Source organism: Tachypleus tridentatus, chromosome 4, assembly GCF_004210375.1.
Source record: "Tachypleus tridentatus isolate NWPU-2018 chromosome 4, ASM421037v1, whole genome shotgun sequence".
NCBI classification, from domain to species: Eukaryota; Metazoa; Arthropoda; class Merostomata; order Xiphosura; family Limulidae; genus Tachypleus; species Tachypleus tridentatus.
Genome location: NC_134828.1, coordinates 64,700,202 through 64,725,334, shown reverse-complemented (window position 1 = coordinate 64,725,334; position 25,133 = coordinate 64,700,202). Strand labels below are relative to the sequence as shown.

General features: G+C 34.5%; 1 protein-coding gene across 3 annotated transcripts in view; it reads left to right on the top strand.

Annotated features, from left to right (window-relative positions):
- LOC143249298 (serine/threonine-protein kinase PLK1-like) overlaps nt 1-25,133 on the top strand; it is an 87,393-nt gene that overhangs the window by 43,001 nt on the left and 19,259 nt on the right. For 2 of the 3 annotated variants that reach the window (XM_076498893.1, XM_076498894.1), the window contains 3 exons: nt 21,837-21,944; nt 22,267-22,383; nt 24,798-25,015. In XM_076498893.1, coding sequence (XP_076355008.1) covers nt 21,864-21,944; nt 22,267-22,383; nt 24,798-25,015 — 416 coding nt within the window. In that variant the 5' untranslated portion in view covers nt 21,837-21,863. Of the gene's footprint in view, nt 1-20,739; nt 21,096-21,836; nt 21,945-22,266; nt 22,384-24,797; nt 25,016-25,133 lie in introns of those variants that run through there. The other variant, XM_076498892.1, reaches the window with a different exon arrangement.

Sequence of the window (25,133 nt, the reverse complement as noted above, 5' to 3'; positions counted from 1 at the left end):
TGTAACCCATGTGCAGCTTTGCGCTTAACAACAAACAACACAAGAAACCTAAACCGAATTAGATGAAACCCATACAATCTTTCCACGTGTGGAAATAAATAATACCAAGAAATAACTCACGTAAGACAACAAAATGTGAAGGATTAACGTTTGTGTAAAACAAATACCTTCTTACAAAAAAGGCTTAGATTAAATTAAAAAATTCCTGACTCATTCTCACTTTGAGCATATGCTATTCCTTTTGTAAAACTGGCAGGCTATATATCAAAGCTCCAGCTACAAAAACGTAACTTTCATTGTGATATTGTTACGTCCATTTTCAAATTTTTTACCGCATATAAAAAGAAAAAAAGAGGACACACGCACTTAGATATCCACTGATAAAGTAATTACATGGGATGTGTCCAAAGCTTCTGCTAAATGAAAATACAAGATGTGAGTGAAAATCAATTTTTAACCTCGGGATTTCCCTACTAATGAATTCCACAAGCTAATAAAGGATAAGCATCGATACTTTTTATTTACTGATTTTTATCAGCTACAAATAAGTAAAGTATTGAGACACTGAACCATTAACACGCTGGTTTTAAACTGTGACAAATACCACACACGAAAAATAGATACTTATCGTAAAACCTCGCAACCTACATTTCCACACGCAGAGCGGCGATATCGGCACTAACCTAAAGAAGTATTTATTTATTTTTTTCAATCGTTAAAAAGCCATAACATTTAGAAAAGCATGAAGTTGTGGATAATACGTTAACTGGTAAACATATATTCTCTATTAAACTTGACGTAAAAAATATCTGTGATCACAGGCTGTTGCCACTATCAACAAGTTTACTGATTTTTATAAATTAAGATCTTACAAGCAGCATATCAATTTGTCATAGTAGGATATTGGATATAAAGTAAAGCAGGTTGGGCAATCTTCCCTGAGTTGTTCTTTTCTCATTTGGTAACGGAATTAAACAGTAACCAAAGTATAAGTGTTGAAATAAATTACACTAACAACCAGATTGGAGTTTATTATATACAACTGAATGGAACTTCATATGTGAACAAATCACATTCAGATACGGGGAAAACATGGTTATTGGTAGTTAATCACAAACCTACACAATGGGTTATCTGTGGTGTGCCCACCATGGGTATCGAAACAAGGACGGGGTATTGATTTACCATTTTCTTATGGTTATTATCTTTGTTCCTCACAACATAAGAACAGATACTTAAGGCTGTATTAAATTCATAATGAGCTCACGACCAGTTTCAGTTCCACAGTTATCTTTCTTTTTTTACATTAATGTTTTAACTATCAAAGCAACCTTTTAAAATAGTACATTTGCATCTTAAAACGTTTATCTGGGCTCGTAGGCAACAATTTTTTTTCGTTAATCTGGCCCAACCTACAATAATTCATCTTCTTTTGTTACTTTATTGATTCTATACAAATAAAATAAATAGTAAAGTAACTTATGGTGTGTTGCAGAGGTGGGCAATCTAAACTAATCTGTGGCCCGTAAGACCCACCACACACCTTTACCTCTCATAAGCCAAAAATGATACGTTTGAATATAAAAATTGGCTGTGTATGAAACGTATTAAAGTTGTAATAATCCTTTCTACTAGCGATTTTAAAAAAAGTATGGAACACAAAATATAAATCATTTTAATTGTATGTAATATTTATAAATTTTATATATATTTACATATTAGTGGGTGTATTATAATATTACGGTCTATCCCACTATTCGTTGGTAAAAAGAGTAGCCCAAGAGTTGGCGATGGGTGGTGATGTCTAGTTGCCTTCCCTCTAAACTTACACAGCTGAATTAGGGAGGGCTAGCACAGATAGCCCTCGTGTAGCTTTGTGCGAAATTCAAAACAAACAAACATCATGGTAAAAGAAGAAAATATTTTATAATATATTCAAGGTCGTAATTATGGCAACTGCACCAGTGACATCACATGGTTACCTAAGGTAGTAATAAATACTAATGAACTGGCTGAATGTTAATTTATCTTGTATTTGTGCAGCAGATTTCACAATAAATATAAGAAATGAGATATAGGGGTATTTCAGGGACGTATGGTCTGACTGACCTACAGGTCTCCTGAAGGAGTATAATTACACTGTCGTTAACTTTTCTTAATAATGTTAAGCCTTGTGTTCTGTTTTTTAACAAATTGAATCGTTTGCTGACTTGTGACGTCCACGTAATTCATGTGCTTTCCCTGATAATGTAACTGGCGTGGAGTAAAGTCATTTGTAAGTGTACAACTGACAAGACAATTGCAATTAAAATTACTTGAAGTGACTGAAAGACGCGATTTGAAAATACAAAAAGTTTAATTAGACCAATGTAAAATCTGATGAAGACTCCTTCTGCAGTCGATTTTATAACCCATGTTTTCTTGCAGTATATACTTTCATTTCATTAGTACGGAAACCCTGAATCACAACGTGACAAAATAAAATCTGAAGGCCTCCTCTCGTTCGTAGGAGATAACACTATGTACAGTAGCTTCCGTTTCTTGAATAATGGTTTGTTTTGAATTTCGCTACACGAAGGTTATCTGCGCTAGCCATCCCTAATTTAGCAGTGTAAGATTAGAGGGAAGGCAGCTGGCCACCACCACCCACCGCCAACTCTTGGGCTTCTCTTTTCCCAACGAATAGTGGGATTGACAGTGACATTATAACGCCCCCACGGCTGAAAGGGTGAGCATGTTTGGTGGGACTGGGATTCGAACCCGCAACCCTCGGATTATGAGTCAAGAGCCTTAACCACTTGGTTATGCCGGGCCTTATCAAAGTGTTCTGTAGTGTTCTGAGACTTAAAAACATAGCACGATATTTACCAAGAATTCCCAGTTTTTCTCTTTCTTGTAATCCTAGGTGGAAATACAAAGACGCTAAATTCTTTAGTTCAGGTGTCGTTTTTTGATATCTTGTATAGGCAATTGAAGTTACGTTGTTAGTAAACACTGTTCTTACTGTGCTAACAAAGTTGTCTCGAATAGTATGAAGAATGTGAACATGTTTAACATATTCATACGTGTGACTTCTTATGTCGTGCGTACGAGATGAGACCTTCGATTTCTTTTTTCACCTTGCAGTTCTGGGGTTTCATATATTAGTACCAAACGGTTTAACAGAGACAAATGTAACGAGAACATCTGTAGCCCTTATAAATATTTGATATATGCATTTCATACAAATAATTATTTATTCTATTATCTACAATTTCATTACCTGACATTTACAGGCGACTTTATAATATTTCTGAAGCCTAATAAAAATTGTTTCTTATTAGACTTCACAACATTCATTGAAGATTGTTTGGCTGCGTAAAACAAATAGGTATAATTTACAGGCTGGGAATAGTTTATCATTGTTCACGGAATATTTTTCTGTTTCTTAACTTTGTGACCCATGTGGAACAGCAATAAATTGATAGATATACAACAATAAAATCCGGTGTTCCAATCTGCTTAAAGTAAAGAATGCAGATAGCTCTGAATAGATTTAGTTAAAACAAAAGTTACTTTGTTTAGACCACCAACTTTGGATGCATGCGATTGTTTGTTTGTAATTAAGCACAAAGCTACCAATGGGCTATCTGTGCTCTGTCTATCGAGTATCGAAATCTAGATTTTAGCGTTATAAGTCCCCCCCCCGGACAAAAAGAAGTTTCTCTGCTACTGGAAACATTATACATTATGCTCTCAGTACAGTACACTAATGCAAGTTAAAAGTTAACACTAAGCTTTGGTGAGACTAAACATTGTAATCCCCACATCGGTACACACCAAATCAATAGATCATACTGCAAAAAAAAAAATACATAATTAAATACAAGTGCAAATTCTTGACATCTTTAGTACACGCCTTCTTGCAGTGCTCTAGGCTCCTACTTTAATTTTAGGTCACCTAAAAATGGTGATTATATATTGGTGACGAGGAACACTTACCTCAATTACGAACTGACGGCGAGGAAAAATAAGAAGTAACTTTCAAATATATCAAGTAAGGGCAATGACCATTAGGTAGACTAGTAAGGAAGCGAGTTCTTCAGATCCTCGATAAAACTCGATCAATTAAATTAAACGAACAAGAAATACCTAAATTTTCGGAAAGTGCAAGCATTTTTTATCTAAAAGATGTTTTCTGGGCTGTAAATCTGGTCAGCTTAGGCTTGACAATAAAGTGGATAAATCTAGTTGGCTTAAATTTTCTGCTCAGTGGCTCAGTCTGCAGGCATGTAACGTTAAGAATTGGATTTCGATACCAGTGGTCAGCAGAGCCCAAATAGCCCATTGTGTAATAACGTCATTAATGACGTCATCTGCCTAGTTGTTGTTGTTTTTTCCTGTCTGTATTTGAAATATATTTTGTTTGCATAGAATTCTTGCCACTCCGAATAACATCTTCAGACATTTGGTATAAAACAATTAAAACAAGCTATGATTTAAGTCGCGGCATCTTATCACTACATAAACATACCTGCTGAGCAACGTTGTCTGTATATATAAATCACATTTTTCTCTTGTGCCTGATCATCATAATGTCAATATATATATATGCGATGTGTTAAAAAAACTGGACCATGCTTTGTACATGCTTCTCCTGTTACACGGTGATATTACATGATATAAAGACAATTTATGGAAAGTTATTTTATTCAAAAATCGATAAATGTAAGATTAATAGAACGTAAAATTCCGCTAAGATTTATAAACTGTCCATATCTGCCACCTGTAAGTTGGTTAGAACACGCACCAAGTAACAATATCGCAAATACAGACTGACGTTTGTGAGTGTGATGAAATTAAAATGGTCTTACCTTCCCGTCCTTGAATTTGAAAATAAAGTCCTACTTAACAAATACTGACGCACAAGTTTTCACAAACAAGCTTTCTTCGCCGTCAATGAAGTGAAATAAAAACTTCGTGGAACACTAGTTTCTTCTATACTACCGTAAACCACTCTGAATGATCTCCACCTCAAATGCGTGGTTAAGTTACAACTTCAATAAACTTTCCCAGCAAACCTCATCGTTGACGTCACGTATTCGTAAGGTTCCGGGGTGGGGGACTTGTTTCAAATCTACACCTGCATATTACTTGATGAAAAGCTGTACCCAGACGCTTGTTCGAAAGCAACAAGTCGTATGGAGACAGGTGCCCCTCTCTCACACACACACATATACATACATACACTGAATTTTAACGAGCTGTAGTTACATTACACATTCCAGCCACCAGAGGGAGAGATAGCTAGGAAAAGGAAGCTTAAAATGTGTCACAAACTTTGTTATTTGTAGAATAAATTGAATATTGAAGAAACAGGATAATTAATTTTGACATTTGTTGGTCTCTTTATGATCCACAGGTGGCTCAGACGTAAGGTTGAGGGCTTATAACGCTAAAATCCGGAGTTCAGTTCACCGTGATGTAAACGGAACAGCTAGGCCCATTGTGTATCTTTCCTCTTAACAACAACAAAGTTTCCTTTCTGTAGAATTATAACACAGCGATAAAATGTAACGATTTCTGAACATGGATGAAGCAATTAGAAAGCATATGAAAATACAGTGTTTTGTATGCAAAATAATTTTCTCTGGAAAAAATACCGACTTGTTAGAAAATTGTTTAACTTTATATTGCTTTAGTTTGTCGTTAATTATCACTTATAACAAGCATCTTATTTATGTATTAATTATTAAAAAAAGAAATATTCTCGCGAGAGATCAAACATTAAATGCATAATTCTGCTTCATTCCTGTTGGGCAATGGGTTGGTTGGTTCACCTGCAGTAAAGCCACATTGGATCGTCTGCTGTGTCCACGGCAGGGAATTGAACTCCTGGTTTTAGCGCTCTAAAATGTGTAGACTTACCGCTGTCCCACAACAGGACTGTTGGTAGTACGTAAAATTTTCAGGGAGGTTAAACAGAACTTCACTGTTTTAAAACTTAGACTGTTTTGTTTTGAACTTATGTATTATAAAGAACATAAACCTTCATTTGTAACGAATGTTTATTCTGTCAAACGTGTAAAAGTGTATATAAAAAGAACTGGTCCTTAAAAATGTATTTATAAGGCGTATATTCTCTACCAGTGAAAATAAAATATAGTTTGTTTTTATTTTGTGGAAAATACAGACCAAGTTCTTGGGTGTATCACCTACTTATTTGAGTTCAATCAACTTTTTATTTTACAAACTGAAGTGGGTAGTTTTTGTTGTTTTTCTGTATTAAAGAATGCTTGACAACTCTGTTATAACTCAGAAATTCCGTATCATTTTTTTAATGATAATGTACCAGCTTTAACCTAATAAATTCCTCAATCTGTTTATCTCTATATATAAACTGTTGAGAAGAGAGATCGAACATAAATACCTCACAATCCAACATTTATGGACATTTCGATCAAGTCTTTTAACCTGAACACATAACATATAGTTCCACATGTGTATACAAATGTGGAGAACTTTCATCTAAACATTTTTTATCATTACTACCTTAGATGCAAGTTGAACTATCATTACAAACAAAATATCGTTGTCATAAGTATATTATGGTAGTTCTTAAGAGTCGGGCAATATTTTGAAACGTTCTGCCTTAACTAAATTCTGTAAAATCAAGGAGTGAAAATCTGCATCTCTCTTACCAAATGTCCGCACATATACACACTCAACACATTTTAAAACAAATGTTAGGGTTATTGGTACTGTACCTAAAGTTAAGCGAGACAAGTTTCGTACAGTTATTTTACGTTAGAATCGCTTTAATTGATTTTCATTTCATAAATTTATTATTGAAGTCTAAATGCTCCGTAAGGATTTAGCAGATATGGTTATTTTCGACACATAAACTACTATTGAGGCAAATTGCCCATGATTAAAGTGAAGAACTGATCTAGCTCAACGTTTTTAGTCATGCAATTACAAAAAAAACGTACGTTTGAGTGTTTTCAGTGGATATAATTATATTAGGCCTATGGGTTGGTTCGTTTGAATTTCACGCAAAGTTACACGAGGGATATCTGCGCTAGCCGTCCCTAATTTTGCAGTGTAAGACGAGAGGGAAGAGCTAGTCATTACCACCCACCGCTAACTCTTGAGCTACTCTATTATTAACGAATAGTGGGATTGACCATAACATTATAACGCACACACGGCTGAAAGGGCGAGCATGTTTGGTGTGACGGGGATTCGAACCCGCTACCCTCGGATTACGAGCCGATTTCCTTAACCACCTGGCCATTCGTATACTCAGATTTTCTCAAGCCAAACAAACGAGAGAGCTTTACTAACTTTCTCTGAAAAGATTATTATCTAAGCACTCAGATTTTCTCAAGCCTGATACAAGCCAGACAGACGACAGAACTTTACTAACTTTTTCTGAAAATATTATTATTTAAACACTTGAATTTACTCAAGCCAGACAGAACTTTACTTTCACAACAAAGCTCGGCCGTTTCCTTGACTGTGAAACAAGTTTGACTTACTATACTCAAGGACAAACAGGTGAGCATCCAACTGTTAACGCCACCTTTACTTTCTGTAGTCTAAGTAAACCAACATTACTGTGTACAATACAACCGACTTTATTAAAATAATACAACACAATCACATTATCAGATCAGTTGTTCAAAAATAATCAAATCCTCCAGAAGTTCAAAACAGAGCTTCTGACGCCAAGTCTGGCGATGAACACTTTCGCCTTTTAATTCTATATTATTGTACTTGGATCATTATTTACTGCTAATAGTACCAGGTAAAATACCTCTGGATTTTAACAAACACTAAAGTTTTATTTACAGATAACTGAACAAAACAAAAATAAAGTCTCTTGACGTTTTTAAAATCATACAATGGTAAAATTAATTTCTGTTCGTTACTCTGTCTTAAGTTTTGGCCAAATGTAGTAATAGTAATAATCTTAATTTCATCAAAATTGAAAGAATTATTATGAATATACTTTACACTAGTTAGGTTTCAGATTAGGAGGTGTTTTTGTCTTTTTTATACGTATTAACTATTATTGGTACTTAAACAACTCACCCTGAGGCTTTATTTGATGCCACGCAGCAACGAGTGCATTGCCCTCAATATTTACCTGCTGGGGTGACTTGCCTTCTGCGAAACCTCCTGCTCTTACTGAATATCTTATACGAAAATCATTGAGCTATATGTAAACACATACATTTCAATGAGCGAATTTAAGTCATTAGCGCCCTCTGCAATTTCACTTATCGCTCACACAAATTGGCTTGAAAAATTTTCTTACGACAGAGCTATTATTAATATCTCTTTCTCTATTAAACGACTGTCATTGAGAATATTAAGAGTTAAAACAAGTAAATTAAAAACGAACTACAGGATAAAAGAAACTGTTGCTATGCCCATCATTACGTAATGGGTTACAGTAAAATTGCACAGAATCAGTAAAACAATCTTGAACAGGGTGAGAATACTAATAATAGGCTATGTATTCATTTTTAAAGGGCCCGGCATGACCAGGTGGGTTAAGGCGTTCGACTCGTAATCTGAGGGTCGCGGGTTTGAATCCCTGTCGCACCAAACATGCTCGCATTTTTAGCCGTGGTGGCATTATAATGTGACGGTCAGTTCTACTATTCGTTGGTAAAAGAGTAGCCCAAGAATTGGCGGTGGGTGGTTATGACTAGCTGCCTTCCATCTAGTTTTACACTGCTAAATTAGGGATAGCTAGCGCAGATAGCCCTCGTGTAGCTTTGCGCGACATTCCAAAAGAAACATTTTTAAAGTTAAGGAAAATACGAGTGATAATATATTATTCGTTTTTTGACAAAAATACCATTTGGAATACAGTACTGTGTAAAAGTATTAGGACAAGAGAATATTTCGTCATTCTTTCCATTTCTTGGGGCTAGTTCTTTCATGTCATTATAGAACGTAAATTTTAACATTATGATAATGCTTCATTGATACCTATTGAAAACTGAATGAATCAGGGTGAGAATACTTATCATTTCTAAAATTCCCATATACTTGTACCAAGGGTGTGACATAAGGGTTCTGTTTGAAAGAACATACTGATCAAATTTAGGTTCTGAAATAACTGTCATAGTACCCCATGCAGTGTCTTAAGTATAAGCTAACAAGAAGCTATTTAATAATAATCCAAAATAAATGTAAACAAAAACAGTGTTTAACACTATATATTAAGTTTTGTTGTCATGCAACGGCCCAAAAGTCATAGAGAATTGTCAGTAGAGCAGAGAGTTCGCATGACAGCTTTACGTGATGCTGGTTGGACTCTTGGACAAATTGCTGCATCCTTTAAATGCTTTTCAAACACTGTCAAATACACCCTAGATCGTGAGACTGAGACAGGTAAATTTGAAAACAGGAAAGAAGTAAAGAGGCAGGACACCAAAATTCAATGATACTGATGTTAAGTATCTTCGTTAATACATCTTTAAGAAAAGAAGGAAGACTCTCATTGATATTAAGCATGAGGTAAATGACCATACACCAAATGGTCTACACTAACTAGAAGACTCAATTAAAATGGAATATTTGTTGGTGTAACCGTTTAAAAACCTTTACTTTGCTCTCTAAATTTTGTAAATATATTGAAATGTACAAAAATGGGCTATTGATGATTGGAAATGTGTGTTGTAGGCTCATGAGTCCAAGTTTAAAATATTTTGTTCAAAGCATAAGTTGCATTTTTAGCGGAAGAAAGGTGAAAGATACTTACCTCCATTCCTAGCACCTACCATGAAACATGGAGGAGGCAGCGTGATAGTTTTGTGGTGATGTGTTTGTTGTTTTGTTTTTTTTTCTGTTAAGGTGACCAAAGGTTTCTGCAAAATAGATGTAATTGACGCATTTTGAGGTATTTTGGGCATTTCAGTTGCTTCAAATATTGAAGAATGGTGTGTATTAAGAAGTATGATGCCCATATTCACAGAAGTATGAAGATGGTTATATAATGACGATTGACTATTATGAGAAAAGTGTTGAGAAACTTCCTGTTTGTCTGTTTATGTTAACTACAAGTAATACTATTAAGGTCGTAAGAAGAGCTATGAAAGTCTCATTACAAAGACGGAACTGAGTTTTCCCGAGAACTTGGCGTCGGGCACAGCATGTGAAATGCCACAGCAAATATTTATTTCATTAAGCACAAAACTGCCAAAAAAAGAAAGTGAGCCAGAACTTTGAAGAAGTATCTGTGACAAGAATGTGTGTATAGATAGAAGGTACCAATTTACCGACTCTATCTGCAATCAGTAAATAAGCAGTTTTGTTTTTGTTGTTGAGTATTGTAAAATGATCGAGAAAAAATAACTGTTTGGAAGATAATAACAATATTATAAAGTTTGAATAAAACTCGTGTTTAGAGCCGAAAACTCAGTTCTCCGAACTCCAAGCCAATTCTTGTGAAAAATTTTCCTGAGCTGAAGTCAGTTGCAATCTAAGTCAGCTGAATCTTGAAGACAGTCATGCCCATGACCATTATTGTGATGAGTTCTCTAAACGTTTCTATCCTTAACTCTCTGTAAGCAACTTACTGCCATTATTTGTAATCAGATGACATCGTAAAACACAGCTAAATTGATCTAATATGGAACGTATTCTTAAAGAGTGTTTTGTTTATTTATTTTGAAAGAGTTTGTTAGTGTAATCCAAGTACCCAACTTTGATTGTAAACATATGATATTTTGAAAACATATTAAAAGTACTTATTTTTAATAGTCTTAGTCTATGACTCGGATTCTTTACATTAACTGTAAATACCTTGGGTTAGTGCATGTGTGCTCCACTCGCTCACTGCATTTCTCAACTCATATAAATAAAGGTGTAACTTGCAGATTTAACTGAAACTCTAACGGCTAATCTGAACCAACCGGCCTGCCCCATTACAGAATAATGGGCCAGTACAAATACCATCAGATACGGATCTATCATGGTATACACCCAGTGGTTTGTGTGTTATTAGTTAACAATCTTACTACTAAGAAGATAGGGATCCCAAACACTCCTCATCCAACCTATTCAGAAATCACTTAGCTAAGAAAGAAGCTAAAGCTGAAATCATTTAAATGATTCAATGACCCCCACAGAGCCCTGATCTCAACCCAATCAAAAGTTATTTCCAAAGAAACTTTATGGGAGTGTATTAGAGACATTTGGAGTAAAACATCAAACTACAGTTTGATTAAACATGTTTCAACATTACTTGAAAGACTGCCTGCAGTTATTAAAGTAAAAGTGGGGCATACAAAATATTAACTGTTTGCTGAACTCAAGCACTTCCACTGATTTTCTATTGTTCTAAATCAGTGATTCTCAACCTCTGTGCCGCGAGAGATTGGCAGGTGTGCCGCAGTGTTTTTGAAACACATTTAACTTTTTTGGGATTTTACAAGTAAGTCGAACACATCAGTTAATAAAAGCTGCTATAGAGACACTCTGAAACCTTCCAAAACATTCGATGGTTTTCATTGAACTCGAGCACTGAGAAGTTCATACTTAAATTTCATTCTCTACTGCAACAGTTCGACTGTTAGTTTAATTGCGGCACAACAAGCGCTTCGTACGACATATATGATGCATCAAGTAATCAAACTGCTTTCTGGAACACGTTATCATTCTACGGTAAGCTACAGCTACTACGCTGTAGGTAGGAATTTTATATCAACTGCAGAACTTCGTGCTTATCGTGTATGAATTAGCTTTATCATTTATCCATGGAAAAATGTTTAAGTAAGTCTGGTGCTGCAAAGGAGAATGTGTTGAATCAAAAGCAAGGAATCAAACGAAAGTACAAAAACGAATACATCGAATACGGTTTTATCGCTTTGGAATCGGAACATTCTCAATTACCATTCTGTCTACTCTGCAATGCAGCTTTATCGAACGAGGCGCATGTTCCTGGCAAACTGAAGAGACACTTGGAAACAAAACATTCAGCTGTGAAGGATAAACCAAAAGAATACTTCGACAATCTCGCGGGTCAACAACATGAATAATCAAGAAAGCTTGTGAACTACATGAAGCTGCCCGAAAAAGGATTGATTGCAAGTTATAAGGTTGCTCAATTATTGGCAAAACGCAAGAAAGCGCATACGGAGGCCGAATCAGTCATTGCGCCAGCGTTAGCAATCATCGTTGAAACTATGCTTGGAACGGATGCCTCCAAAAAGGTTAAGCAAGTTCCACTGTCCAATGACACAATTTCACACATAATTGTAGACTTGTCGTCGGATTTGAAGGATCAAGTTTGCGAACACTTCGAAGCGCCTGAAGATGAATTGTCTCTTCTATGGTCTCTTCAAGATGATGAATCTACTGACGTTAGTGGAAAAGCTCAAGTTCTGATGAATGAAAACATTTTGCTCTTCAAATTACATTGGAATAACTGTGTTTGCACCGATGGCTGTCCTTCAGTGCAAGGAAAAAAGAAGGGATTCGTCACTCTGGTGCGCCAACAAAATCCAAACATTAGGATTGTTCACTGCATGATTCACAGAAATGCGCTCGCCTCCAAATCTTTGCCGAAAGATTTGCAGTCTGTTATGAATCAAGTTATTCAAATGGTGAATATCATCAAGTCTCGGCCACTTCAGTCTTGACTTTTCTCTCTTTTCTGCGAGGCATGGATTCAGATTACAAAAAGCTACTGTATCACGCTGAAGTACGATGGCTTTCGAAAGGAAAGGTGTTAAGGCGTCTTGTCCAACTAAAACTGAAGTAATTTCTTTCATGGAGGTTGAGGAAGCAGAATTTGAATTTTCTGTTCATGATGAAATCTGGTGGCTGAAGGTTCAGTTTCTCTCCGACTTGTTTAACAAATTAAATTCTCTGAAATTAAGTCTCCAAGGACCGTCTGATAACATTATTAGTGCAACGTCAAAACTGAAGGCCTTTGTTGAAAATGTGACGCTGTGGAAGAATAAGATCTCGAAAGGATTCGTTTGTTTGTTTGTTTGTTTTTGAATTTCGCACAAAGTTACTCTAGGGCTATTTGTGCTAGCCGTCCCTAATTTAGCAGTGTAAGACTAGAGGGAAGGCAGCTAGTCATCACCACCCACCGCCAACTCTTGGGCTACTCTTTTACCAATGAATAGTGGGATTGACCGTAACATTATAACGCCCCCACGGCTGAAAGGGCGAGCATGTTTGGCGCGACGGGGATGCGAAACCGCGACCCTCAGATTACGAGTCGCACGCCTTACGCGCTTGGCCATGCCGGGCCCTCGAAAGGAGTCCTTGATTGTTTTCCTTCTGTTAACGAATGTCCGTCAAAGAAGAAAATTGTCCCTCAAATTTTGAACACATTAAGCGATTTACAGTCCGCACTAAAACATTACTTCCCGTCACTTGCTGTCGACACATATAACTGGGTGACCTATCCTTTCGGAATCAACGAGACAACAAATCTTACAATTGAGGAGGAAGAACAGCTTATTGATTTACGAAACGACAAATTTTATCAGTCATTGTTTCCTGAAAAGAACTTGGATGAGTTTTGAATTTCCATTAAAAATTCATATCCTGCAATCAGTTCAAAAGCAGTTGAAGTTCTGCTTTCTTTTGCATCTTCGTGGTTTTGCGAAGTCGATGATGAAATGCGAGCTTGTTTGTCTGCGTTAGAGCCTCGCTTCAATTTGATTTGCTCTGCTTTTCAATTTGATTTTACATATGTAAAAATAAAAGGTTTTGATTTTTCTGCTATACCTCAAAATCGTTAAAAAGCCTTAGAACGACACTCACGGCCAAAGCAAGCGATATTAATGTCATCTGCCCATTGACAATACTATTGCTCACGGCCAAAGCAAGCAATAATTAATATCGCTTGCTTTGGCCGTGATTTTCGTTCTAAGGCTTTTAACGCTTGCCGTATAAAGTGTACCTAAAAAAATCGTTAAGGCTTTCCAGGTGTGCCGCGAAAATTTTCAGATTGTTGTAGTGTGCCGCAAGTCAGAAAAGGTTTAGAACCATTGTTCTAAATCTTAAGATTATTAACATTTTAATGTTTCAGCTGTGATTTACCTTCTTTGAAAGTAGCCTGAAATCTAATTTTTGACTTTATCCTAACACTTTTTCACAGCATTGTATTTCTAAGAAACTAGTTTGCTAATATCCACAAGTTATTTTAACAGGTTTAAATTTTACTTTATTTACATTTTTAATTTGTTTGCTTTTTGAAAGATATTTTCTGCTGTAAGGGTCTAAATTTTGCGTGAAGCTACACGAGGGCCATCTGCGCTAACCATCCCTAATTCAGCAGTGAAAGACTAGAGGAAAGGAAACTAGTCATCACTACCCACCGCCAACTGTTGGGCTACTCTTTTACCTACGAATAGTGCGATTGGCCGTCACATTATAACGCCCCCACGACTGAAAGGGCGAGCATGTTTGGTGCGACAGGGATTCGAAACCGCGACCTTCAGATTATGAGTCGAACGCCTTAACCTACCTGGCCATGTCGTCCCACGAAGTAATTATAAGCTCCTATATCTTAAATGGCTTTGCCTTAAAAACTTCTTTTCAAAGGAGAACAAAATTCCAGGAAAGTTTTTGTATGGTGCAGGGTGTTTCAAAACGGTATTTTACTCTATACTTACATTACGTTTTTCCTGCACTAATTTGATTTTAGCTCACTACCCTCTCTCTATTTCAATAATACAGTATGAGTGATTTAAATAGAATTTCAATGTGCAAGGTTATTGTGAAGACCAACGAATTCTATGCAAAGCACATATTACTCGTAGTGGCTTCATTTAGGGTGCGTTTGATTTAAATGATCAATTTAGAATGAATTAATTTATTGTACGATAAAATAAAATATGTAATCAATGTAATATATAATATCAAGCGGAAAATATGAGTTTAAGAGAAGCTGCATAAGAAATGAATGATTATAAGTGACAGTAATATTTCAAACTTACCGATTTTAGAGGCAAAATATTTTACAAACCGTTAGAATTGGTGACATGATCAGCCAGTTTGTGGCCCGGCATTGCCAGGTGGTTATGGAGCCCGACTCGTAATCTGTGGGGGGCGTTATAATGTCCAGTCCATCCCACTATTCGTTGGTAAAAGAGTAGTCCAAGAGTTGACGGTGGGTGGTGACGACTAGCTGCATTCCTTCTAGTCTTACACTGTTAAATTAGGGACGACTACCGGAGGTAGCCCTCATGCAGCTTTGCATGAAATTCGAAACAAACAAACAAACAGCCCACTTTTGAGCTTATGACCAGTTTTTGAAAATGTACATAAAAATATCAACACAAGAAATGACATCTATTTCATTCAACAATGTAGAAAGCAACAACTAACCCCAAGCTTTGTAAAGGTAAAACTATCAAAAGATTTTAATCAATGCACAAACATCATCCAAAATTTACAGAAACACTACTTAAAGCCATGTTGAACACGAAATACAAAGAACTACATGACTTACAGAAACAAAAAATAAATCTAGACCATCAACTGGCATGCTGCATTAAACTAGAGATTTACGGACTTGCACAACGAAACATAAACCAAATCAACACTAGGAACGACAGGGACAAAAAGATCTGCCACAACAAAAACTAGAGAAACTAAGATGCAAAAACAGAAACGACACCAACGCAACAAACTGTTGACTAACCTCATAATTAACAGATCCGACCGACAATTAAACATGGACGAGATTCATCTACTTAACAAAGGACTCAACTTCGCAATAACACCTAGGTACATTCCAACCTTAGAAATCAAAACATGTTTAGAAGACCTAGCCAGGAGACTTGTGATACTTTCCACAGAAAACAAAAACAACCGAAAGCAATCCACAGAAAGAAGACAACTTACTTCGACGATTCTATTGACATCCAGTCATCCAACAGCCAAACTTCTCAGGAAAAATTAAAAATTTCTATTTTTCAGAAACGCCTAAAAACAATTTAAACGATTTTTCAAAGAATTTTCTCACAATAATTTCACAAAACAGAAAACTAAAAAACAACCTTTCAAAAAGAGACATTATTTGTATTAAAAACCTAAAACAAGACAAAAATTCTAAAAGCAGATAAAGGAAACGCTATAGTCATAATGATCACGAATGAATACGTCCAAAAAATTACAAGCATTCTATCAGACACAAACAAATTTAAACCAATACACACAACTCCAACAAAAACACACGAAAATCCGACTCAGTTTCAAAAACACTTTATTCCTACCTACGCAAGACCGACTCACGCACACCACAAATATACGGCATCCCCAAACCTCATAAACCAGATTGTCCATCACCACCAATAATGCCCACATATGAATCGCTTAATTACAATATTTGTAAGTACATAGCATGGGCATTCTCCAAATATGTAACATCAGCCAGCTCATTCATCAAAGACCCCTTAATCAACCTTAATCAACTTAATCATAAAGCCTTAGTGGCCAGCTTCGATGTCATATCTCTCTTTACAGAAGTCTCAACCACTGAAGCTTGCAAGATAGCCTTAGAACTGTATATTCGAGACCCTAATCCATCAATAGACACTCCCAGTAACCAATTAGTTACCCTCATAGAATTCACCACGAAAGAAAAACCTCATGCTCAACAACCACAACTATATACAAACAAATGGTCTGAGCATGGGCAATCCAGTTTCACCAGTTCCAGCCAATATATTTATGACACAAGTTGAAACACAAGCAATTAACTCAGCATTACATCCACCACTATATTGGTACAGATATATAGACGACACGATTGTGGGATTCACATCTACAGAACACACACTTAATTTTTTCAATACATTAACTCTATACATCCCAACATTAACTTCACATGTGAACAGGAAGAAACCAATCAAATATCATTTCTTAACCTCAAAATTACATGAACTGATACACAATTTAAAACAGAAATCCATCGAAAAATCACCCATACTGGACTATACATTCCTTGAGACTCAGCACATGAAGCAAAACAAAAACTCAACATACTAAGAAACCAAATAAACAGTCATAAAACTATGCTAACCACATAAAAAAACGATGAATTAGACAAAATAAAACAATACTTTCTCAACATCAACAAGTTTCCTCCACAAACCGTAGAAAACATTATACGTACACACCTAGACAAAAAGCAAAATCAACTAACAAAAGTAAATATACCCCACGATTTCAAAAATCATGAAACGATGTACTGCTGCATACCATATATTCCCGACATCAGCAGAAAAATAACCAACATTTGGCAAAAACTAGTAACAAAATATGACATTCCAGCTAATACCAAATTTATTCAAAAACCAGGCACAAACCTAAGGTCTATACTATGTAAAAAATATACTGACAAACACAACACCAACATTATTTATAAAATACATTGTGATAACTGTCATGACTTTTATATTAGAGAAACAAGTAGAAAAATGAAAACCAGATTCAAAGAACACAAAAAGTCACCTTCACACGTTTTCGAACACTGTAAATCAAATAAACACAACCATAGAAAACACCTAAATATTAAATAAAGAAACAAACGCAAAATTAAAGAAGCCTTACTTATACAACAACTCAATCCCAAAATAAACCAATACAAAGGAATACCTTTATACCTATATTAATAATTGTATCCAAAATCTAAGCACGCCCTCTACATTCATACACTCAATTACACAACCGCCTTCAAACATGTGGTCAACTACCGGTGAGTAATCCGTTATTTCTTTGTGAACCTGACATGACCGAAGAAGGTCGAAACGTTGTTCGCTCCTCTGTTAGTGCTTTCTCTACTCATACAAGCCGATTTTAAATGTATAAATATCTGGATGTTTCTCCCTGTAACAAAAATCAAATATAAAGCAGAATATTTTTCTGTAATCTTCCAAAATTAAAAAAAACCATAAACATCATTGTTTCAAAGTAACGCTATTATTAACTGCTTGGTTTCAATCCTACTAATTGTCAACTTGTATCAAAGGATATAAAATACACAGTGATCAAAAGATTGATATCTCCTTTATTATAAAAAATAGAACATAAAGGGATATTACTTGATTAATAGATGATTTAACCTGAAGATGACCTAGGAAGGTCAAAACGTTGTTTTCTTCTTATCAGTAAAAGTGTTAATACCTATACCAGCCGTTCTGAGATGCAGAATGGTAGTCTGTTACAAAACTTGATGCAAAGAATGATGAAAATAAACAACAGTAGTAGGCCGTTTGTTAAGCGTTCAGTCTACAATGGCTATGAATACATTGCAAAACAATATTCTAGATGTGGTAAAGTTTCAATCACTACTGGAATTCGGGTGGAATAGAAAATCGTTTGCAAATGGTTGTGGATCATTTATATTCTGAGGCTCATAGAAAAGTAGAAAAGCATCTCTAACTTAAAAAAAATCATCCAATATAGCAGCAAACCATTTTATTGTTGCCATGAAAGATCATGACATGGATACTATTTCATCTTTTCAACTATTTGCAGGAGACCTTCACCACAGAAATTCAGTTCACCATGGAGAGATACTGGATTGCATTACAACCACTTAACAAATAACCTGAGTTAGAAATGAATGATGTATCATTTATAGCGTGCAAATTGATGACAGTGATTTTAAGGAGATAGAAGACAACAAGTTCATTAGTTATATTTGTTTTAGAATTATAAATTTACATGTTTAATATTTACAATCTTGAATTTTAGATAATGAGACAAAAGTTAATTTTAAGTTCGCATATAAAACTAAAATAAATTTAATTATGGAGCTTTATAAACTAAATAATCACAATTATTTATATCACACATATATGAACTTATTTTATTAAAGCTCGCTTATTATTTCACTATACTAATTTTCATTTATTTTGCTTATGAAATTTAAAATTATATTGATAATTTGGGGCTGTCAGCTAACAATTATCATAAACTATAAAAAACTAAAGTTTAATATAAGTATCAGTTTAAAAGACTGATGAGGAAATTAGCGAAATGTTTCTACTGAAAAAGAGCTGTTGGTTTTGAAGAGCAGTTATCGAACATTAATAGATAAATATTTTTTTTTTTTTTTTTTAGAATTAAGCACAAAGCTATACAATGGGCTATCTGTGCTCTGCCCACCATAAGTATCGAAACCCGATTTTTTATCGGCGTGAGTTCTGAAAAGTCCTGTTATATAATTCTTGTAACCGTAAATACTATTTATTAGTATGAAGACATGCCTTTTATATACTTGTTAGAACTAATCACAAGTAACTCGCTATAATTATTATAGAAAAACTTATTTTAAATATTAAATTGGCCAACTACTTTATTATACCAGTATTGTGCTATATAATATAAATCCAAAAGTTTGTATGAAATTAAGCACAAAGCTATATAATAGGATATCTGTGCTGTGCCAATCACAAGTATCGAAACCCCTTTTGTAGCGTTATAAGTCTACAAACTGTGGGTAAACCAAAATACAAGACAGATCTTTGCTCAAGTTCTGAAGACATAGATATTTCATCTTTTACTTTATAGTAAATATTACCTTTTTCGAAACTTTTTATTCTTAGTGAATAGTTTCCCGGTGGGACAACGGTAAGTTTTCGGATTTGCACTGCTAAAATCAGGAGTTCGATTCCCACCAGTGGACACAGCAGATAACCCGATGTAGCTTTGCTACAAGAAAAGACATCCTAATCAAGGCCCAAAATGGCCCGGTAGTTAGGAAGTGCTTGACTCGCAATCTCACAGTAGCGGGTTCGAAACCCCTCCCACCAAACTTGCTCGCCCTTTTAGTCATGAGGGAACTGTGGTCAGTCTCACTGTTCGGTGTTCAAATAGCTTTGCTCAAAATTCAAAACAAAGCAAAATTCTTCGGAAATTGGTGATCTTTTATTCTACCATTAAGATATCATTAAAAAAAAAGAACCACGAACGACTATTCCTTTTCGCCAATTTGTCTGCGCTTTATTTTCCACTCATTTCAAACCTGTCCCTCAATAGCATAGCAGTATGTCTGCGGACTTACAACGATAGAAACCAGGGTTCGATACCCGTGATGGGCAGAGCACAGATATCCATTTGTGTAGTTTTGTGCTTAAATACAAACATTTCAAATTACCTATAGTTGTACAGATCGTAGAATTTAGCTTAATTCTGCGAAATAGTTACATGGATAAACATCAGACAGTACTAGTTTGTTTGTTTTTTGAATTTCGCGCAAAGCTACTCGAGGGCTATCTGCGTTAGCTGTCCCTAATTTAGCAGTGTAAGACTAGAGGGAAGGCAACTAGTCATCACCGCCAACTCTTGGGCTATTCTTTTACCAACTAATAGTGGGATTGACCGTAACATTATAACGCCTCCACGGCTGAAAAGGGGATGCGAACCCGCGACCCTCAGATTACGAGTCGTACGCCTTAATCCACCTGGCCGTGCCGGCCCCAGCAGTACTAGTACTGTTATATTTATATGGATTGGGGCATTGCTTTAATTAAACTCTGTTGATTCTTCTTTTAATACTAATTAGCTTCAGTTGTAGGTGGAATAAGGTAAGTTGAATAATAACTTGCAATTAAAAATAATAATTTTAAATATGAGGAAATAAATATATAAATTCATGTTGAGTTTTACATCGAATAGTTTTGCTGTTCATACTTTTAAAAAACGGGAACCACTTTTTAAAACAAACTGACATGCTAGATACGAAAGTAATGCTAATTGTTTGAACAGCTTTCTTTATGGAGAACCAGTTATGAGAGAGTATTAGTGTGAAAGGCCGATTGGGGAAATTCAAATAAGACGTGACTTTTACACGTTGGTCTGGGTACAGCATGTAAAGTACTACGTAATACTTCGTACGAATATTATTGTGAGAAAGAAAAACAAAACTATATGGGTTTTATTTAAAGTTAAAGGTTTCCATAATTAATAGGAGCACTCATTTTGTTTGGGAACTTTGAAAGCAAAATATGGCGACAAAATATAAGGAAAATACCCGCGTAAAAGTAGTAAAAGAAATTTCTGATGTAGTTATTGATTGTGTTAACAAGAAACGATATATAAAAGGTAGATTTTTAGGAAAGGTAACTATTAAATTTTCTTTCATTTTCAATACTTATACTAATACTACAACTATTACTAATACTCGTAATAAAAACTCATCTACTGCTCTTTGTGAACCTAAATTATAATGTGAATGGGCTTGTATGGTTTGTATGATGTAAATTGTAATGAAACTTGAAAGAGACTCAGAAACTTTATTTACTATAAATATTATTAGGTGATATTATTAACTAACGTTACAATTACATTTAAGTTGTAACTAACTTTAAATACTTAATGTTTAAAGACGTACTTGTAGTTGTAATGTAGCCGTCAGTGTTAAAATTCAGGCTTTTAACTTCAAGTTATAGTAAAATTGTTTTTTCTGCTGTTAATGTTTTGTACTAGAAAATAATGCTTGTAAAACATTCAAATTGAACACACATCTTGTGTAAAAGTAATGAAGCGCAATCTAGTGTATTTATTTTTCATATATGTATGCTATCATTGCATTTTTTTGAAAGAAGTATATATTTGGATTATACCTTTTCATATTAATTTAGTTAATAATAGAGTTAACATTTTTAAGTTAATAAAAAAACTTAGGTTTTAAATTATTATCACTTTGATGAGTGATTAAAACAATCTGTGACCTGTAGGCTGTAGTACTGGGCCTGCAAAACATTAGGTTTAAATTTCAGTACTGAAGGTATTGTATCAGTGTATTGTAAAATGAAACTTAATGTAAGTTGGGTTTTCAGTAAGTTTGTTTGTATTTTCAGGGAGGTTTTGCAAAATGTTATGAACTCATGGACATGGAAACCAAAGAAGTATTTGCAGGAAAAATTGTACCAAAGGCTATGCTTTCAAAACAACATCAGAAAGAAAAAGTGATTATATATGTGATCAAATTTATTATGGCGTTTTAAAAACATTTTTAACATTAATTTTGGTTGTCTTACTCAAGTTTATAAACAAGTGAAATCAACATTTATAAGTTATTGTTCACCCTTAAAATCATTTATACATATTTTAATACTTTTTCTGATACCTTTAATTGTATTAAGCATTTCCATAGCTTGAATTTTTTTTTTTTTTTTTCTTCAATGTAGTATTTCAAACATGAGTTAAAGCTGTTAATTTAGTACATGGACTATATGTTATTTTAAATCTTTTGAAAATATTTAAGAAATTACTTTATTTTTAACACAGATAACCCAGGAGATAGCAATTCATCGTAGTTTGAATCACAAGAATATAGTAGGCTTTCAAGGATATTTTGAAGACACTAATTATGTTTATATTGTCTTGGAACTTTGTCGAAGGAGGGTAAGAAGAGTTAGTTACTTGCATCAAATTTAGTTGAAGTTTTTGCAACCTTTGAAGATTTTATTAATTAGGTCAAATTTAGACTTGAAAAGTTCATAAATTTGAACTAAAAATGTTTCAAGTGTAATTAACTTTCTCTTTTTTTACCTAAAAGTAGAGAAGCTGTGGTTTAAATTTCATCTGTTAAGCTGCTTTTGTTGCTCATAAATACTTCATTCCATGATGTATCATTCTGTTTACATAGATAAGAATTCTCAACTTTTATTGGTCTAAAACCATTTTTTGTGAGGGTGAACAATCAACCCATCATTTGTCAGGTTACTAAAAATCAATAGATAGTCAATACCACTAAGAAAATGCTACACAGGTACAGTTTATTTGTTAGTTTTTCTGTAACTTAAAACACTGTCAAAAAACATGTAGAATAATGAAAAAAGAAGGCTAGCATTCCAGGACTGTAAATCCAAGGACTCGTAGTCTGTATCCCATTTCTGTACTAATCTTTTCCCTACAGTAGAGCTAGGTTGTGTGTTATAAGAGTTACTGTCAAATTCCAATATTAGGTTAAACAAGAAAAACACAAGTTTGTGACTGGGGTGTGTGTGTTGATGACTAACTGCTTTCCCTCTATTCTATCATTTGAAAAGTAGAGATTTCTGTGTGCAGACCTGTCCTTGTGTGAAAGTACAAAACTAACTGAAAATTTTAGAAAGATAAATATTTTTTCTGTAGTACTACCAGATGACAAAGAGGTTGAGAAAATGAAACAACTCTGTGAATATACAAGTTGTTAAAACTTTTCTTTCCTATTTTAAAATTTTGTAATTAAGAAACTAAGGAAGTACAACCATCCAGTTTTCCCCATCACACCAAACATGCTCACTTTTTCAGCCCAGGGGGCATTATAATGTAACCCTCAATCTCACTGTACTTTGGTAAAAGAGTAGCTCAAGAGTTGGTGGTGGGTGGTGATGACTAGTTGTCTTTCTTCTAGTCTTACATTGCTAAATTAGGGATGGCTAGTGCAGATAGCTCTTGTGTAGCTTTGCATGAAGTTCAAAAACACACACACCACCCAGTTTTCAACATCTTGTAGACCAACTCAAACAGCTTTTATTATGTTTTTACTACAGTGAGTAGTGTTATTTGGTAAGATGGATACTGTGCAGGAAAAAGCTCAATGTATCATTTGGTGCATCAAGTTATTGATTGTAGTTCAGGATAATTACAGATGCCAGTATAGGAAAGATGTTTGAAGAAGGGATAACAGATACTATTGCCTTTATAAATGTACTGCTTGTGATTGAGAGTAGATCATACAACATACACACGAAGAAATGTAAATATACTATTTGTGATTTAAATCATACAATGTGAATGTACATGTAGTTTGTTTCACTTTTTGTAAATATTTCCTGTCAGTGTTTATGTGCATCATTTTTAGTTATAGTGAAATTGCCTTTTGTAATATTAATTTCTTTTTACTAGGAAAAGTATTTGTAAAATAATTGAACCACATACTTTGCATAATTGTAATGAAGTGGAAACTACTGTATTCATCATAACTTAGTTTTTCAAGATGGACAACCATCATGAGCTATGTGTTGATTATGAATGAACTTTTTTATGATAATGTGTAAAATATGAATATCGGAACCTAAGCTTTGTTATTTAACCCTGTATTCAACATCATGGATCTCGGTAGTATGAGCATAAGTTATTTATCATAAAATTCTGCCATGTGTATAGGGTGTTATATTTTGTGAATGAAATCTTTGCTTACAGGATTTGATTCATACAAAAAAAAAGCTGTTTCAGATATAAAAGAAAACTAGATGATAGCTTACAAATTCTTAAGAATTAAGAATCTGTACTTTGATTTTAGACCTCTCTCTGTCATGATCCACATGCAGTTGGACATTATTTTTACAGTTTATTTGAAAGTTGTTTAAAAAGAGTTTTGATTCTTGTAGTTGGCATAGGATGTATAGCTTGTTGTTTAACTTTGTGATTAACAGTAAACAAAAATGAAAGAAAGTTTCTGAGTTCATTTTTTGTAAGGGCCAGCTTAAGTGTTGCACAATAATTTTGAATATGAAATCCAAGGTTTTTAATGATATTATTGTTGGCAAAATGTGTAACTTGTTACTCAGGAGTGTAGAAATGGTTTTGAAAATTTTTCTGACCAAAGGCGTAGAACATAGGGAATTTTAGTATATGTATATATGTACTGAAGTATTTTGATTAGGTGGATAACAAATGCATTATGAAAAATTCAAGTTAGTCAATTTTAAGTGTGTAAAAAAAAAAGTGATTGTTTTGTTAAGTTCTTTTTGTAATTTCTTTTGTAATATTTTCATATGTTAAACAGAGTAATCTTTAAAAAAAATATATATATATATATATATTTATAGTCTCTCATGGAAATGCACAAAAGGAGGAAAGTGATAACAGAACCAGAGACTCGCTACTTTATGCAACAAATTGTAACAGCTTGTAAATACCTTCATGAGCAAAAAGTGATTCATAGAGATCTTAAGCTTGGCAATTTGTTCCTCAGTAATGAAATGGAAATCAAACTAGGAGACTTTGGTTTGGCAACGCGCATAGACTATGTTGGGGAGCGGAAGAGGTAAGAATAACGTTAATCAATCTGTTCTTGATCTCATGATACAAAAAATTCATTGAGAAGTCTAAGTAAGTTTGGCATTGAAAGTTAACTTATTCTGATTTTACATCATGTTGAATTA